The sequence below is a fragment of the Terrapene carolina genome, unplaced genomic scaffold, assembly GCF_002925995.2.
Source record: "Terrapene carolina triunguis isolate 2854851 unplaced genomic scaffold, T_m_triunguis-2.0 Scaffold232, whole genome shotgun sequence".
Lineage (NCBI taxonomy): Eukaryota > Metazoa > Chordata > Testudines > Emydidae > Terrapene > Terrapene triunguis.
The window spans coordinates 561,216-581,049 of NW_020664583.1; the positions used below are offsets into that span (position 1 = coordinate 561,216).

The 19,834-nt window shown below is 42.6% G+C and overlaps 1 protein-coding gene across 1 annotated transcript in view; it reads left to right on the forward strand.

Annotated features, from left to right (window-relative positions):
• Positions 1-19,834, forward strand: part of ACAD9 (acyl-CoA dehydrogenase family member 9) — a 60,114-nt gene that overhangs the window by 20,302 nt on the left and 19,978 nt on the right. Inside the window, exons 8-12 of the mRNA XM_026656672.1 lie at positions 14-87; positions 14,624-14,699; positions 16,847-16,917; positions 17,332-17,451; positions 19,118-19,246. Coding sequence (XP_026512457.1) covers positions 14-87; positions 14,624-14,699; positions 16,847-16,917; positions 17,332-17,451; positions 19,118-19,246 — 470 coding nt within the window. The remainder of the gene's footprint in view (positions 1-13; positions 88-14,623; positions 14,700-16,846; positions 16,918-17,331; positions 17,452-19,117; positions 19,247-19,834) is intronic.

Consider the following 19,834-nt stretch of genomic DNA (forward strand, 5'->3'; position numbering starts at 1 on the left):
ATTTTTATTTCAGCCTGTGAAGTACACTTTGAAAACACAAAAGTACCTGTAGAGAATGTAATTGGAGAAGTAGGAGAGGGATTTAAGGTGAGTTGTGAAGAATAATTATCATCTTTAAACCTACCACAAAGATGTCTTTGGGGAAGAGAATTTGTTGTTTGGTGCCAGATTTAGCCCTGCTCTAAAAGGACGAACATATGTTAATCTCTGAGATCGCTAAATGTGAAAAAGATTAGAGGATGGAATTACTCTGTTTATCTTTTGTATGCAGTCAGTTTCATATGTCACGTTCTCTGCGTTCATAGGCACTCCCTTTCTTAAGCACTGCGGTAGTGCATGTAACAGAGCAGCTTCTGCTACTGGAGTTTCGTTAGATGGTGCTTCACTTTTTCCGTCCAAGATGACTAAAACTGTTTGTTTGAAAAGTTGAAATTTACTAACAATTTTCAACTTTCACTTTACCCATCCTGGGGTGGGCGATAGAGCAGATGATAATAGCACTGGAGAAAGTTGAACGACTTTGGATATCTCCCCTCATGTGAATGTGCACCTGTGAGTGAAGCTGTAAATGGCTCTGTGAAATTTGCCTGTCCCCAACCCCACTCTTGCAGCCAACCTGCCATAGGAAGAGCTCACATGCAGAGGGATGTAAGTTCAAGGCAGCAGCCCACAGGCACAAAACTGTATTTTGTGTTACTCTGATGCTTAGCATTGCTGCAAAAGTGTACTGATCCAGACCTTTGGAGTTGCCAGTAGAGACTTCCCTGCCAAGCAACATGTAACTGTCAGCTGAGTAGGGAACAAGGAGAGTGAGGAAATGCCACAAAAAACACAAATTAAGATGATGCAGGGAGGGGAAAGAAATAAAAGGGAAAACGAAGCTGGCCGAAAAGGAGGGGGTTGGGAGTGGGGAGAATAAAAGAGGATAGTAGGAAATTCCAGAGGACATAAGGAGCTACCCATTAGCTAATCATCACAAAAGGATTCTACCCGTATGAAAGGCAGCGAACCATTGCTGAGATACTCAAACATGAACTGCGTGTAAAGACTAAACTGAGCATTTATATGTGAGCATGATACAGGCTGCTTCCTTTCTTAATGTTTAGAAAAGAAAAGGTTAGAATCAGAATCAGTTGATGAATTTGATAAATGGGATGTGATCAGTGACGAGAGCTTATAAGGTTTAAGCTACAGTGAAAGTAATCTTGTTATATTTGTAGTTAGTGTTTAAATGAAACCCGTCTGGGGAGAAATAAAGATGCTAGATGTCAACAGAAAAATTCTTGGCGAAAAGGTAGAAATATTACGTAAGATTTCATGGGATAATCAATAAAGGAAATGGGAAAGTGAAGATATGAAGTAGCCTATACCCAAGGGCTGCATTTCATAACAACCAGCCAAAAATATGTCAAAAGTCTGTAAATCATGTGGATTAACAAAGTGCGAAGAGTGAAAAAGGTTAAATGAGGCCAAGCAGAGAGTAATTTCAGGTACAGGAGAACAGCAAAGACTGAAAATGAAGTTGTTTTGAAGGAATGGGGGGAAAGCACAAGGACAGGTAGAGAATGAGAAGATTGTAAAAGAGATTAAAGTAAATCTGACCTTTAAGTACATAAGGAGCACAAAATCAATAAAGGAGACAGAAGGGACTCTTAAGAGATAGTAAGGGTAATTTATTTACAGAAGAGGACAGATACCGCCAAAGTAATTGAATTCTTGTACTTAGTTTATAAAGGAGTTAAGAGTTCAGATGCCAGAAAGTGAGACAGTTTTCAAGGGGAGCAGAAGAAATGCTGAAAGAAATTGATTGTGCTGGAACAGGTGATCAAGAAATTAGAACTTGTGAGGGACTGAAAAACAAACTTCAACCTCATAGTAAAATTGTTTATCGTTTTTAAAATACACTTGAAATGAAGGTTGAATATGAGATTGATATCCTGAACAAAGGCTAACAATTGTCTGTATTTAAAAAGATATTTAGGGAATGTCTGATAAAATACAAACCTTAGCTTCATTTCAGTGGGAAAATACTGAAAACATTGATCACAAACTGAATAGACAGATGGAACATAATGGGTTGTCTGCATAATTCACAAGGGCTACCATGGAAATATTAAATAAAACCTGATATAAGTAAATGCATTGCTTATTACCTGCCTTGTTAAATATATGCCATGGGCAGTGAATTTGTCACAGAAAACTTTCAAGCGTTGCAGATGAGTTTTGGTAAACCTTATTTAAAGTTTTGTGACTTATCCTGAACTAGTTTAGGAAAATATTCCTTCCTCTTGTGTTTATGAAGCAAAAAGTCATGAAATTCTCAAACTGCCCTTTTTGTGTTAAGTAACATCAACTTGTCAGATTTCTGAAAATGTAATTAATATTCACATAAAACAATATTTAGCCTAAATTTAAGTATTCGCTATAAAAACAAATCTTCTTTGAATGCTTGCACATGTCCATCTCACTGTAGGTGTATGTGCACCTAGTGCACAGTTATCAGAACTTTATCCCTCAGCAGTACTCATCCGGGCAGCTCGAGCACTCTCTGTCTCCACATGCCACTGTGTGCTGGTGTAAGAGGGTGGAACCACTCTGACCCTCCTCAGTTCCTTCTTACCGCCAGCGGTGGTTGTCGGTGTGATCTCAGACTTGTTGTCTTAAGAATCCCTCGCCCCTTTGCATGTATATACTGTTATTCTTTGTGATAGATTTGAATCTTAAGTCTTTTTTTTTTTTTTTTTTTTTTTTTTTTTTTTTTTTTTTTTTTTTTTTATTTTTTTTTTTTTTTTTTTTTTTTTTTTTTTTTTTTTTTTTTTTTTTTGGACTAGTTTTCATTTTATCCCAGTGCTGAAACGATGCTGCGCTCACCAGGTTTTAAGTCCTGCCGCAAGTGCATTGAACCTATGCTGGTCAGTGACCCACACCCGGCCTGCCTGAAATGTTTGGGAGAATCCCACATCAGTGACACATGTCACATTTTGTCAGATTTAAGTCCTGCTCAAAAAAAGATAGAGCAATGAGGCTCAGATGTTTGCTCATGGAGGCAGCACTTCGCCCCCCTTCCCCATCGTACTCATCACACACAGCTTGCGCCCCAAGTACGTCAGTCTTGGTGCAGAGTGTGCCAGAGATGTCTGCAGCTCCTCAGTCCCATTTACTGGTACTGAAGAAAAGACTTAAACCCTCCTTAAGCTCAGTACCTAGCTTGGGGTTGTTGGTGCCGAAGCCTAGTAGAGGCAGAGACTCTCTGGAGCCTGTGCTAGGTCCATTGAGGGTGTCCCCTGAAAAGCCTCTGTGGCAGAGCCATCAGTCATTGCTGCTCCCAGCCACCCTGGAGGCCTATGCAGCTGAAAGGGACCTGCTTAGCCTCTTAGTATGGTATCCCCATTAGTGCAAGAAGGTTTACAGTCTGTATTCGTGCCAGTGGTGCCTACCTCTCTGTGTCAGGAACTCATGGTACCATTACCTCCCAGGCAGCCACAACGGCTGGTACAGTTGAAGGGGAAGCCTCCAATGATATCCCTAGTACCATCATCCATTCGCTTGGGCTACCTATCTCCGGTCCCAACTGGTTTCCCCCCCCCCCCACCCCTTTTGGATGTTTCGCATTCTTCTCCTTCAGACTCAGAGGTGCATCCCTCTGCCATCCAAGACAGAGGGCATACGTTCCATCAGAGACTTGAGGACCATGGGTCATGCAACAGTCACAGCACTGGCCTTTTCCTCCTCCTAAGGGGTAATGGCCCCATCGAAGTTGGGTCCCAGGCCCATGTCAGTGGCTAACCATGAGGCATCCCTCCTCCTGCTAGGACCTTCTGCAACTGTTTCGTTCTTCGTAATTGAAACCACTCAGGTGGCATCAGCATCAGACATTTTCTGGTACCTGTAACAAGAACAGAGCCAGCCAGAAGTCACTTGGGCGGCTTCCCCATCATAAGTATTGGAGCAGCCTCCACCTCAGAATCCTGTGGTGTCCTCTTCCTCATTGCCAGATGAGGCTGTTGAAGCAGCAAGCGATTCACCACCTCCAGAGGACCATGGGGCTTATCAAGATCTGTTGAGAAGGGTGGCTTCTGTTCTTGACGTTCAGGCAGAGGAGGTGTGTGACAGCTCCCACAAGTTGGTGGACATTCTGGTATTGCCAACCCTGACAGCTTGCCTCTGCCAGTTTAATGAAGCCATGATGGAGCAAATCAAGATGCTCTGGTAGTTACCATCCTCCTTACTTCCCACAGCAAAGCGAGCTGAAAGGAGGTACTTGTCCCCAGTAAGGGATATGAGATTTGTGCTCTCACCTTCTTCCAGGTTCCTTGGTGATGGTGGCTGCTAATGTTGTTCAGTGTATCTGCTGTCCTGTCTGCATTCAACGCACTGGGGCTCCTAGATAATCAAGACAAATCAATTCTAAAACCAGTACAGAGAACCGAGTTTGCTGGAGCAGCCTTAGACTCCAAAAATCCAGGTTCAAAGCACTGCAGGGCTTGGTATTGTGACTGAAAGCATATGCTCTCATCACAACCCACCACTGCCTCAGCCTGCTGGGTCACATGGCAGCATGTGCCCATGTTATTCAACACCAGACTGCATCTCAGAAAGCTGCTGGCATCAAAGTATGCCCCACGTTGTTATTTGGACAAGGTGGTTCGAGTGTCAGTTTTATTATTTTTTGGACCCTCTGAAAGTCTGTGGGGAAGGAGGTCCCCTTATCTCCCTGCTACCAACCCTCACTTTAATCAGCCCTCGGGTTTGGGGGCTCATATCGGGTCCCTGCAGACTCAGGGTCTCTGGTTGCCTCAGGATCTAATGGCTCATATAAACATTAGGGGGTTAAGAGCTATGCAACTAGCCTGTTCATCTTTCCACCCGCATATAGTAGGAAAGAACTTGGTAATTCTAACAGGCAACTTGGTGACTATGTTTTGCATAAGACTGGGAGGAGTGCAGTCAACCCAGCTGTGCCAGGAGGCAATTCGCTTCTGGGACTTTTGCATACCCAGTTCAGTTCATCTCAGGGCTGCTTACCTTTCCGGGAAGCAAAACATGTTTGCAGATTGTCTGAGCAGGATCTTCTCCAATCACCACAAGCGGTCTTTACTCCTGGACATCTCCAGATCTATCTTCTAGTTCTGGAGGACTCCCCAAGTGGACCTGTTTGCAACAAAGTGCGATAGAAAATGCCACTAATTTTGTTCTCAGGGAGGTCTCAACCCAGGCTCATTGACAGATGCTTTTCTGCTACCTTGGAATGATCCTCTCCTGTATACCTTCCCTCCAGTTCCCTTGCTGCCTAGAGTCTTGTTTAAAGTCAAACAAGACCATGCTTGTCTCATTCTGATAGCACCAGCTTGGCCTCAACAGCACTGGCACTTTACCCTACTGAGTTTCTCCTGCTGGATCCAGATGTGATTTCTCAGGACCATAGCCGCCTGCTCCATCCAAACCTACGAGACCACCACCTGACGGTCCTGTTCTAGGGATGTCCAGGAAGTGTTTCGGAATAGTAGTAACCCTAAACTAGAGGCATTTACCTGACTAAATGGAAGTGCTTCTCCATTTAGTCCCAGCAGAAAGACACATCCCCAAAACATGCACCCCTGGACCTCATACTAGACTGTCTTCTATACTTAAAACACCAGTTTTTGTTGACTAGCTCTGTATCTCAGTCTTCCATACCTTGGTGGATAGTAGATCCCTTTTCTCTAACCCCATCATTACCAGATTCCTAAAGGCCTTGATCACATTGTACCCACATGTGCAAGATCCTGTCCCTCCTTGGGATCTGAACTTGGTCCTAGCAAAGTTAATGGGACTGCCTTGCAACTTGCTCTCTGCTCCACCGCTCTATGAAAGTAGAATTTGTAGTTGCCACTATCCCAACCAGAAGGGTGGGCAAGTTGAGAGCCCTAATATCCGAGCATCCCTATATGGTTTTCTATAAAATTAATCTCCCCCTCACCCAAAATTTCTCATCAATGTAGTGTCTGATTTTCATGCTGCTCGTCTTCCTGAAACCCTCTGCAAATAGAGAAGAGGAGAGACTTCACTCATTGGATGTGAGAAGGGGTTTAGCTTTCTGCTTGGAGTGTACTAAGTCCTTTAGATCCTCCACACAGTTATTGTGATTGCAGACAAGACTAAGGACCAACCAATTTCCACTCAGTCTCATCCTGGATCTCTCTGTGCATTCATTTATCACTTGTCTAATATAGCTCCGCCAGCTAGAGTTTTGGCTCACCCTACTTGAGCACAGGCAACTTCTGGGCTTTCTTGGTGCCAGTGCCTATCATAGACATTTGTAAAGCAGTGACTTGGTCATCAGTCCACACTTTTGCTTCTCATTATACTATTTGCCAGTTTTGGGCAGGCTGTCCTTCAGTCACTGCTCTGGTAGTCTCTGAGCCCACCACCATAGCTGCGTGCTTGAGTCCCCTACAATGGAATGGATATGTGCAAGCACCTGAAGAATAAATGGTTGCCTATCTTTCTGTAACTGTTCTTCGATGTGTTGCACATATCCATTCCATAACCAACCCTTCCCATCTCTGTTGGAGTCTGTCTATTATGAAGGAACTGAGCTCTCCCGATGACATAATTAAACCACCTTCAATGAGCTGAGGTAGCTATGTCAGCGGGAGAGCGTCTCCAACTGAAATAGCGCTATCCACACTGGCACGTCTGTCAGTGTAATTTATGTTGCTCAGGTTTTTTCACACCCCTGAGCAACATGAGTTATACTGACAAAAGTGCTAGTGTAGACAGACCCTAAGTCCACGGCAGGCTAGTGTAGGGTAGATTCGCACCCCAGCTTGCTGCAAACTTAAAGTTTGAATATACAAGTCCGAAGAGATACATTAAAGCATTTTCAGAGGGACTTTGGTGCAAAATTGCAGGTTTATCATCCCTGTAGGCTAAATGTTTCAATTTTAGTGCAATAATGAAATCTGGAGAAATGGAAACATGAAGTTAAAATCCAGACCACCTTATTCCTGGATATATTTAGTGTAGCCTTCAGAATCCTGAAATTGTAATGGTTTCAGCTTGATGAGATGTGACCTTTACTTACTTTGTTTGCCAAGCACAGATGTTCTTCTTCGAGAGGTGTCCCTGTGGGTGCTCCACTATAGGTGGTGTTGCGCCCCTGCGCCGTTGTTCGGCGATTTTTACAGCAGTATCCGTATCGGCCACGCATGCACAGAGCCTGTCTCATGTACCAGTCTTGTCTTAATAGTGCGCATGCGTGGCCGAGCTCCTCAGTTCTTTCTTTACCGTCCCTGGCCAGAGTCGGACCTACAGCAGACTTGTTAAAACTTTTTCTCTTACCCATTCTACATCCTTTTTTCCCTTAGTTTAGCATTCTAGTTACTAGATAAGTTCATCCCTTTAAAAAAAAAAAAAAAATAAACAAAAACATTTGTTCCTGCTTGTTCCTCTCAGCCTCCAGCTGACGCTAATATGCCTGGTGCCCCAGGATTTAAGCAGTGCACTACATGCAGGGATGCCATCCCTATCTTGGATGGTCACTCCCAGAGTATAAAATGCCTGGGGGAGTCCCACATTCCTCAAAAATGTGATTATTGTTCCAAATTAAAATCCAGGGCATGTAAAGACAGAGAACTCCGACTGAAAATGAATCTTATGCAGAAGTCACTCCTACCTGCTTCTGACCCAGATACGGGCTCCTCAATGAACCGCAGCCCTCCCGCCTCCAAAAAGGACAAGGCCAAAAAAGAAAAACGCCTGCCTCCCTCACCCAGAAGGGAAACATTGCAAGCAAAAAGGTCGCTGGGCAGGTCTATTTCTTCTATGCAGACCTTCCCCCGGCTCAGCACCTTTGCGCCGGTTCCCCCGGCATCACGACAATCCTGCCTGTGGCTGCGGCGACAGCGCAAGCTTCCGGTGCTGAGGCTTGAGGCTTCCAGTTGCCACCGTCCGGCACCGCAATGGACACTGTTAGCACAGATGACCTTGCCGGAACAGACGCAGGCTGCACTTACCTCCCCGGCACCTCCGATCTCAGTGCATGCATTGAGCGCTACGGTGCAGAGAACATTGGTGCCAAACGACCCTCCAGCACCGCAGGAGGGTTTATCTCACACAGGCTCTCCGGCACCACAGTTCATTCATTTACTGGACCTACAGGTGTCACCTAACCTACAGTCACCTCTACTTGACACCTATTTTTCTCTGGGCATTCATATGTGGTCTGGACAGCTGTCTCCATCTGTATCTCACTACAAGCTGCGCTTGATATTGCTGATACAGCTGCGAGGTCCACTGCTACAGCAGTCATGATGCATTGAGCTTCATGGCTTTCATCGTCTTCTTTTCCTTGTGAGGTTCAGAATATCATCGAAGATCTCCCTTTTTGATGGTGAAAAACTATTTGCCGGTAACACCAACGATGTGCTTCGCTCCATGAAGGACTCGAGAGCGACATTACGGTCTCTTGTTATCAAAGCCCCTACAAATAAGAGGAGAGAATATAGATACCAACCTTATCAACATTCACGCTACCCAGCGTATACTCAGCAGAGTCATAGACCATATGAACAACATCAGTGACCAAGATATCAACGTCATCGCACCAATTCATCAGCTCCATGTCAACCCCCTCTCACTAATAAGCAAATTTGAAGATGTGACTGAGGGTATAGAAAACATCATCCCTACTTCAGTGCCCATTTTCTCCCCTCCACACACACACACCCTGTCCCTTTTCAGGGACCCCTCTCATGAACAACTGCTCCACCAAGAGGTGCATCACCTCCTCCAATTAGGAACAGTAGAACCAGCGCCTGACCAACACAGAGGAAAAGGGTTCTACTCCCATTATTTTTAACACACAAGAAAACTGGGGGATGGCAACCCATTCTCGACCTCAAATGCCTCAATAAATTCATTTTAAAAAAAAAATACAAAATGGTGACTCTTGCAACCATAATTCCAGCACTGGAGCAGGGAGATTGGGTTTTCAGCCCTCGACCTGCTGGATGCTTATGTTCCTATGACCATACATCCTGCCCACAGATGTTTTATTCGCTGTGTTCTGGGCTCACAACACTACCAGTACAGGGTCCTACCTTTCGGCCTCTCGACGGTGCCTCGTGTCTTTTCCAAACTCCTTGCAGTCGTAACAGCTCATCTCAGAAGGCAGGGAATCCATAATTTTTACTTATCTTGACAACTGCCTTTTCAAAGCCAGGACCCTCCAAGAAGCCATTCAGTCCACACAACAGACAGTCCAATGTTTCCATGCTCTTGGCCTGTGAATGAACAAAGAATATCTTCACTCACTCCCACCCAACAACTGGAGTTCATAGGAGCACATTTCGACTCATGCAAAAGAATAGCCTCTCTCCCACTCCACCTTTTTAACGCCATCAACCTTTTTGTTCCCAAGCTGTGCAACAGTCCACAAGTGGCTGCACGAGCTTGCCTACAACTCCGAGGCCACACGCACTTTTGTAGTCAGGAACGCTCGCCTCTTCATGAGGTGTTTCCAAAGCTGGATTCCACTGTCTACAGACCGCATATCCATGGTCTGAACAAACTTTTATACATACCCCCCAGAGTCAGGGGCTCCCTCCACTGGTGGACATTGCCTACAACCTTTCCTCCGGGGTCCCCTTTCTACAGGACGTCCCGTCGGTTGTCATAACCACAGATGCATCCCTTACGGGATAGGGAGTACACATGCCCCAATACACTGCCCAGGGGCTTTCGTCTCCTGTTGAGACGTCCCTTCACATCAACGTCTAGAACTCTGAGCGATACGCAATGCCTGCCTCCAATCTCTCCCCTTCATACAAAACCAACATGTCAGGATAATGACCAACATTGCCTGCATGTTCAATGTAAACAGGCTGGGGGAGGGGGGAGCGATCCCACTCTTTGTACAGAAGTGATGAAACTGGCATCTCAGACACAATGTCTGAATATCAGCTGCATACTTTACCTGACTCTCTCAATACCACCGCGACAACTTCAGCAGAAGATTTCCCATAGACCACGAATGGGAACTAAACGAGGATATAGTACTAGACCTATTCCATACATGGAGATTGTTGTGCTATGAAGGAGTACATTTCAAACTAATTCTACATGCACCACATGCCTTCATAACTGGACAAGATTTACACACTCGTGGGCTGTCACAAAAACCGCTCCTTTTTTCCACGCCTCTCCCGCTAATCCTCAACTCTGTTAGAGATTAAACTCTCTGGACTCTCCCACAGTCCCATCAAAGTCCACTTGGCCGCAATTACAATGTAATGTCGCTCTCGAGTCCTTCATCGACGATAGGACTTATCTTTGCTCACCGCATTACTAAGCGATTCCTTAAGGGACCCCAAACCCTATACCCAGACATCAAACCGCCTAATCAATCTTGGGACCTTCCCTTAGTCTTAACATGCCTAACTCAAAAACCATTCGAACCATTAGCCACATGTTCCCTCCTACATCTCTCTATGAAAACTGCATTTCTGGTAGCAATTGCCTCTGCAAGACGCGCAGGAGAAATTGCAGCACTCATGGAAGATCCGCCATACACCATATTTTTAAGGACAAAGTCACCCTATGCTTACTCCCTGAAATTCTACCGAAGGTGCACTCATCTTTCCACATCAATGAGCCTATCCATCTCCCTATCTTTTCCAAAACCACATGAGAATTCCTTTGAATCTATGATGCACATTTTGGACGTGCACAGAGCTTTGTCCTTCTTTTAAAGGACTAAAACCTTTAGGCGTTCCGACAAGCTATCTGTCCCCATTGAAGAACGCTCTAAGGGCTCATTTATCTCTAACCACAGACTTTCCAACTGGATCTCGAGTTGCATTTGTCTCTTTTATCAACTATAGAACGCGACAACTCCTATTTTTATCAGGACTCACTCCACCAGATCCATGGTGGCTTCAGTGGCCTTTCTTCATAACATCCCTCTTAAGGACATTTCCAGCGCTGCCATTTGGGCTTTTGAAAATACTGTACATTTGCAAAATATTATGCTCTTACACAGGGACCCATCACCAATACGCGTGTGGGCAAAGCTGTTCTATCTACTGCATTCCTTCCAGATCTGAAGTCTCTACCTCCTTGAGATACACTGCTTTTAAGTCACCTGGAGTGGAGCACCCACAGGGACACCTCTCGAAGAAGAAGAGGAGGTTACTCACCTGTGCAGTAACTGACGTTCTTCGAGATGAGTGTCCCTGTGGGTGCTCCACTCCCCATCTTCCTTCCCTCTACTTCGGAGCTGGGGCGGCCTCCGTTGTAGAGCAGGAGCTTGGCTGCGTATGCGCACTGTTAAGACAAGACTGGTATGTGACGCAGGCTCCGCGCAAGCGCGGCCAATACAGGTACTGCTGTAAAAATCTCCAAACAATGGCGCAGGGGTGCACCGACACCTACAGTGGGGCACCCACAGGGACACTCGTCTCAAAGAATGTCAGTTACTGCACAGGTGACTAACCTCTTCTTCTTTCAGTCACCTGAAACATTTTAACAATGTGTGCACTAATTTTGAACACAGTGTTCCAAGTTGCATTTCTCTCCCCTTTAATAACATTTAGGTTTTGATGTCCATATCAATATTCTGTATATAACTGGCTTTTTTTTTTTTTTTTTTTTTTAAATCAGTCTTTTTGTCGGCAGCATGGGTGCTGGCTGTTTGAGGGCATTAAAGCTGTGCCTGGTTTCCACATTGCTTTAATCTTTCCTCAACAATATCTGAGTCTCTTTGGCAGTAGTTAAGGTCCGCATCGGGTTTTTTTTTCTTTATTTTGGGATTGGAATGCCCCTCACCTGGCTATTCTTTGGGAGGGAAGGACCATCACCTACACAAGCATGCTCTAGCAGTTTAGAGACCACAAGCGCTAGCTGAATGGAGTGCATTTTTGGATGCTTCCTAATAAAAATCTGTGATAGTGAGATTTCTTTTGCTTTCGTGGATAATTCTTCGACTGATGTCACATGATTATCACTTAAATAACGAAAGCCTACAGAGAAACAAGACTTTGAGCTTTCAGGAAACTTCTGCAGATGCTTCTCCAGCCCAGATTTCTTAATATAGTCCATGAATTTGGAGGAAGAATGAGATTATGCAAGAAAAGGTTCTGTTCTCCACTTTATGCTCCCTTTCTTTTTAACAAGCAGCTATGAGCTATCATTCCAACAACTCAAGCATTGCCTTAGTACCTAGAATTTTTTTGTCATGCACTTAGTAATGCACTAAGTTATGAGTATTCTACATCACCAGTTAAGAGATGCACTCCTGTGTTCATCCCCAACCTTGTATTATATAATTATTCATTCCTATTCTGTTGTTGGTCATGACTCTAAGCACCTTTGCTGGATGCACAATGAAATTCCTAAGGACTGAAAAATAACATTATGCTTCTGATTATAACTAGGTTTCCTATTTTTCTTATGCTGTCAGTCACCTGTGAGCTCCCAGCATAAGGAATTATGCACATACTATTTTCTTCTGTAGGGTATGCATCTTAACAGGTATGTTTTCCATCCTAGTGAGCTTCATGGATTTTTTTTTTTCCTTTCTGTCCCCTACGATCAGGATTTTTCTTCATTATGTATCTTAGCTCTGGACACACAGGATATTATTTTATTAACTTACTCTGTTCTTGTTTCTAATTAAATGGCCTGAACTGAATAATTGCATATAATGTAGTTTGAAGAGGAAGTTAATCTCTTTTAAATAGGCTTGATGCTGCAATAGTTCGGACACAAACTTCATTTTTCCAAAAAATGATTAATATCCATTACATACATAGTTTGTTCTAACCCTTAACTTATTCTCTGTAGTTTGTGACTCTTGACCTTTGCTGAGAGTAAGCGCCTTCCTTTCCATGAAAGCCTATTCTGCCTCCTGTGCAGCAGCTGCTACATAGAGTGGCTGCCTCTGCCTCCTTCAAGAGTAGCTGTGTCTCTTAATGTATGCCAGCCAGAGAGAGACCAAGGAGGTAGGGGGAGGTAGAAGTGAAAATAATCCAGTGTGACTTGAAGACTTTCCCTACCTCTATTCCTCTGCTGCATAGAGTAGTGAGAGATGAGAGAAAAGCAGGGTTGATACCCCAAATTTTCTAGGTAGCTGGCTGGCCTTGAGCTAAGTGAAGGAGGTCTGGCCCTGCATAGCAGGATTCTCTAGCCATGTGAACTGAGTACAGGCACAGGGTGAAAAGTGCAGTCTGCACAATCATACATTGATCTTTGAAGCCCTGAGGGTTGTACTGTTCTAAAATGAGACCTCTAGAGACAATAAGGCAGCCTGATATTTAGGGCCCTACCAAATTCATGGCCATGAAAAACACGTGATGGACCATGAAATCTGATCTTTTGTGCGCTTTTACCCGATACTATACAGATTTCACAGGGGAAGCCAGCGTTTCTCAAATTGGGGGTCCTGATCCAAAAGGGAGTTGCAGGGGGATTGCAAAGTTATTTTAGGGAGATTGCAGTATTCAGAGCTGGGCAGCCAGAGAGCAGCAGCTGTTGGCTGGGTACCCAGCTCTGAAAGAAGTGCCTTGCCAGCAGCAATGCAGAAGTAAGGGTGGCAATACTATGCCATCCTTACTTGTGCACTGCTGCTGGCGGCGGCGTAGCCTTCAGAGCTGGGATCCTGGCAGCAGCCACTGCTCTCTGGCCACCCAGCTCTGAAGGCAGCATCACCACCACCAGCAGTGCAGAAGAGGGTAGCAATACCGCACACGCCCCCTACAATAACCTTGCGACATCCCCCACCCCCCGCATGCACACACACACACACCCCTCCTTTTTGGGTCAGGACCCCTACAGTTACAACACCATGAAATTTAAATAGCTGAAATCATGAAATGTATTTTTAAAAATCCCATCACCGTGAAAATTGACCAAAATGAACCCTCAATTTGGTAGGGTCCTACTGATGATATCCAATCGTTTCTTGAAGTATAACACTTGTGTAACACTTATAACTACTGTGCTCCACTGGTGAAATACTATTAAAAACCTATCTGGGCCACCAATTGGTATTTTCTGCTACTAATTGCTAATGCAAAATGCTTGTCGCTTGCTGAGCCACCAGGTTTTCTTGTGTTTGGGGTCTGCCATGTAGTAATTTAAAGTGAATAATGCATAGTAATATTTTAATTATATTAACCTCATAATCCAATCTGTGGGCTCACCTTTCATTGATGAAAATTCAAAGGAACAATTTCTATAATAGCTGTTCTGAAAGTGTTTCTTATTGCAAAGGCATAGTTAAATACTAAAGAGGTATACATCCTTTTCCACTATCAGAAATAACATCTTCAATGACAAAAGAGCCACCTGCTAATGAAACTAAGTGCTTTTAATGTGGGGTTTCCCTTTACAGTGTGAAGCAGGCATTCACTGAAGAAAATGTCTTTCATCTGATGTGTTCTCTCTGAATTGTTCTGTTTTGAGGATAGCTACAGCTATCCTAACCCTTATTCATTTTTGGTACACTTTCTGTAGAGGAACATAATGAATTTTGGAGGTGCATTGGTATCTACCAATGTAAAGCTATGGCATTTTACAAAATGGAGTGCATTTTACTGAAAGTATAACTTATTGAATAAAGGCCTGTATTTCTTCATTGTAGGTGGCTATGAATGTCCTAAATAGTGGAAGATTTAGCATGGGTAGTGCATCTGCAGGAATGATTAAGAAACTGATAGGTAGGTAAAATGAAGCTTACTGAATTTCTGGGAGGAATGAAATCATCAGTCCTTGCATTACAAAAGAAAACTTAACATCTTGTGAAAAGACAAATGTCACGTCTTTCAATGACACTAATAACAGTACTCATTTCAGATATGGACTCTAGAACTGAATTTAGACTCTGGCTAACACTAAAGGTTACTTGTCCATAAAATGCTAATGGTGTTTTCAGTTATGTATAAAACGGTTACCTTTTTTGCATTGGAATGAATTATTTACAAATAGGGCATCTTTTAAAAGCTATATTAGGTTACTTTTAGAAGCAACCAGATATAGGAATACTGTATGTGTGTATAATGAAAATATATATAAATATGTATATAAGCTGCCTTAACATTCTGACTTGAACATTGTGAAGTAATTCAGGCTTCAAATTTTACATACAATGATAGCTATACAATCAGCTTCTGTCAACAGTTACCACTCACTGGTTTCTGTAAGATCTTAAAATTTCTCTGTACTCTGGATAGGAGATAATCACGGTCTATGTTGATAAATGTGCTTCCTGTGCTGGGGGTGGGGTTAAGTTCCTCCATCTTCTCTTGCCTGAAAGTCCTCTGACAGTTTCCCAAATGACACCTTCAATACAATCATTTCAAACTACTGTTTCAAAAATACAGATAGTTACTGCTTCATAGGAAGGTACCAACAAAGTCTTTTGTGGATTACAATTCTATGAGAGGGGAGATTTTGGTGGCTCCAGCCCTGCTGGGGCATAATGTAGATAATTTTTGAGTGACCCATTCTATTAGCTCAGTGTGATATTTGCTTGAGGATCATTAGTCAAGACCTGGTTAGAGCTGGCTGGGAATTGGAATTTATCCCAGAAAAAATGAGTTTTCTTCCCAAATTGTGATGAAAAGCCAAAAAACTTGAATTTTTTCACATAACTGAAATTCTGCAAAATTTAGTCTAGGGAAACGATCAAATGTTCCCACTGCAAGAACCTTTTGGCAATTTCTAAACAAAATATGCTCCCTGGGATATCTGCCTCTGCGGCATCCCAGCTGGTGGTGGGCTGCAGGGGAGCCAGGCAGGCAGGAAACCAGGCAGGCAAGCTGGCCTGCCTGCCTCGTGTCCATTGAAAGCGTTGATAGAATCAACATGTTCCTGCAGAACATTTCTATTCTGACAAAGCTGTTTCCTTTAAGAATGTTTGACCAGCTCTAGTCATCGTAATCTAGTGAACTGATGTTAGTCACATTGCTTAATGAGCTACTGGAAGGTGATCAGATATTGCATGGCATAAGAACCTACATACTAGTTAGATAGAAACTTAAGCTTTATCATACAGAAGTCTATGCATAGTCTCAGACATCTGAAGGCTTGCATTTGTAGGAATCTGGGTAAAGGTGTTCATTGTATACTTACATGACAAATCCTTTATGTGACATAAGACTTTTTTTGAATTTAAAGAGAATCATTCAACTGGTAAATTCAAGTAAGAGTAACATTAATAAACTAACATCACTACTTGCTCAGAAGCTATTTCATAAACAGTAAATGATTCCAGAATAGCAAAAATACCACAAAGCAGTTGTTTGGTGTGACACCTTGTATGAAAAGGGGTCATCTTGATGTAATCCCCAAATAGGGGTGTATGAAAGAACTATTGATAGGATTTCTCTCCTGTAATAAGGCTTTTTTCTCTATCACAAGGAGCTCATTTTAATCGCGTTGCTGCTACCACTCTTTGCTTTTAAAAAGTTAGAATAAAAAATTGTAAGTTTTTAATACTTCTGTAAAATACCATGCATCCTCAGTCCATTCGAGTTAATAGCAGAGGAGAGTACAGATTATGTTCTCACAATTTCCCCTCTGCTGATGGCATGTTGTATGTTTTAGAGGAATCTTTCAGGCAATTGTTTTGCACCAATGCAGTCTGAGTTGTAAATCTGACAACGAGATTCAATCAACACAACAGATTTACTGATGGAAATAGATGTCTAAAGGGCATAGATTTAATTATGTAAAATGTACCATTTGCATACAGCTGAGATTACATGTTCAGGGAACAATTAAGTTATTTTAATAAATTATATAAATACCTTTTAAAAAAGATTCCACTCATTGATGTGTTCTCTCTATTTAATATTTTTTAAAGAAATGACAGCAGAATACGCTTGTACAAGAAAACAGTTCAATAAGAAACTGAGTGATTTTGGATTAATTCAGGTAATCAGGAAACTGAAAACCTATGTTAGATTCTCTCAGCCTGTGGTTTTCATGATTTGCTTATTGATTTAAGGGGTGGGAGAAGGATTTTTGTTGCAGCTACTGGTTTTAAAAAAATTATTGCTGGATTACCAGATGCTTGGTATTCAATCTGCATAAATTTAATCTAGATGCTTGTGTGCTGATGTTTTGAATGTATAGAAGTATAAATGTATCAAACTTAAAACTTTTTCAAGTTTTTCATACAAATACAATTGCTATTAAGTATTCTAAATAGCATTTAATACTTAATGATTTAATACGTATACAAGCTTCACTTAGTTATGCACTAAATTTTATTATGATTGCTGACCTGACTCTAACAACTCTACATCTACATGTATGCATGGTAAATGTTTGTTTGCTATTTGGCAGGAGAAGTTTACCCTTATGGCTGTGAAAGCATATGTAATGGAGAGCATGGCTTATCTCACTGCAGGAATGATGGACAGGCCAGGAGTGCCGGATTGTTCAGTTGAGGCAGCTATGGTTAAGGTAATCCATTTTATTGAAAGACCAGGCATAAAACATTAGAATAACATTTAAACTAAAACCTCTATCTCTGATAGTTTGAACTTGTAGCCTCGTATCCAAGACATTCGGACACCTCAGTGGTGGGTGTGATACAAGAACCTGCTAAAGAGCATGGTTTGTTTTCACTCTCTCCCTCACTCCATTTTGGTGGCCCTTCAGGGCCTGATCTAGGCTCTTGTCTTCATACGAAACACACTCATACAGGTAGCCTAAGTACTTTAATCCCCCCAGAATTTCCAGAAGCAGCTGCATTTTGACATCACCACATACAAATCTTGGCTACGCACATAGTGAAGAGAGAGAGCATCTGAAATTCAGTCCTCATCCAAATGTTCCAATTTCCTCAGCTCCTCTCAAATTTGACTTTACACAGGGTGGGCTAGAGCTGTTCTTTCACTGTCAAACTGACTGACGCAAGATTGAAGTGTTGCTGGTGGGCAAGGGGAATTGTTCTGAGAATCCTGCTTGTGCATGCCCAGCATTTAGGGAGTAGGGGTGCAAATAGAGAGACAGCAGGTGTGAAATTTGAGGATGACTTTGGATTCCTCTCCAATTGTGAGAGGCCCGCATTGTGACAGTAGTCAAAGACAACAGTATCCAGGTGTTTCTCCAGCCATGGACCTCCTCACCCGGTTAAAATGTAACTAGTAAAGAGCCACTGTCCTGGCTTTCCTTGAAATTGACTCAGAAGCTGGAAAACTTGCAGAATGCAGCTGCTCCCTTGCTCCTTAGGCTAGGGGTGAGGGAGGGAGTCAGGCCTGCCCTCTGTACTGGCTGCCAATATGTAAAAGGATACAATTCAGGGTTTTGCTATTGATATCTCTCCAGCATTTCATAAATTAGTTTTCAGAGTGTTGCTGACTGGCAAAGCGTTCTTGAGAACTGAAGGTTTTCCACTACCTAAAAGGTGAACCTATGTTACTACATGCTCAGTCCAAAGTAACTTGCTTCCTGGCCATCTGAATTTGGGAAGATTTAAACTGTTGAGTGGCCTGCTCCATTCTCTCCCCGTTCATGGGATCTGAATCCCCGGGGAGTTCACAGTTGAGTTTCCATGTGACCTAGGGGAAAGGAGGAGCCAGGGTGCTACGAAGTCAGTCCTCTTTTTAAAAGGATGAAAGACTAAATTTGAGATTTTGGGCAGTAGACTACTGAGAGATTTTTGGATGGAAGGTGCTATAGAAATGTTAAGTATGTTGTTTATCTTTCTACAATCTTGATACAAGTAGCTATTTTCTTAAGGCAGCATCAGTCCTCTAGCATGGATTAATCTTTAAAGCAGGCTGAAAGTAATTCTGTTGGCTTGTGTTCAACCATCCTAATAGAATTACCATGTTGCTTTTGTGATATGGAGTTTGGAGTGGCTGTTCAGTTGGAACATTAATTTTTATGGACCAGTGCACTTCCCATGTACCATAACCAGAGCAATCGCAGACAACTTTAAATTGTCTAGGATGAAAGCAACTGCAAGACAAATATTTTGAAAGTTGTTATATAAACAATTTATCCCAATTCATTCTTAGTCTTCTCCCTCTTTTTGCCTTAAGATAGAAGAATAAAGCAATCTAGTTTCTATTTAAAGTTGGCATTAATGTAGCAGTAATAAAAGTTACTGTGCTTTTGGCAGGTATTTAGTTCTGAAGGTGCTTGGATTTGTGTAAGTGAAGCTTTACAAGCTCTTGGAGGCCTTGGCTATATGAAAGAATACCCTTATGAACGTTATCTCCGGGACAGCAGGGTCCTTTTGATTTTTGAGGCAAGTATGAATACACTTCTGTCTTACTGTAATTCAGAACTACTTCACCTTCCAAGTATTCTTGGCATAAATTTGAAACTAAATGAAACAAGTTCTATATAGCATTCTTTCAGAATGGACAATGAATCATGTTAATGGCCTTCATTTGAAGTTGCAAATTTTCTGCTGTATCAGTTGGAATAATGTTGGAATTATCTGGTATGCCATGGAGAAGAGAGTATTCCTTCTGTAAAGACTGTAGGACATGCAGGGTCTAGAGAATAGATTGCTCCTTTTGGGGCACACAGTTTGAATGCCCAGTGGAACTGGCATCTGTCTGTCCCTAAAGAGTGAGTGGCATGTGTGGCTTTTGGGAAGGGATTCTGACTGACATAATTGCCTCCTCTTTAAATATTTAGTAACTGACCATTTTGACCAAAATAATAGTAGCTATACTAAATATGGGATCAGGAGAAAACATAGTGAAAGGAAAAAAACACAGTCCCAATTCAGCATTTTTATATCCAAAGGATTCTGACTTAAAATAAAAAAAATCAATTTTTTACTTTATGCTTTTTAGCTAAAACTTGTAACCAGCTTACACCAAGT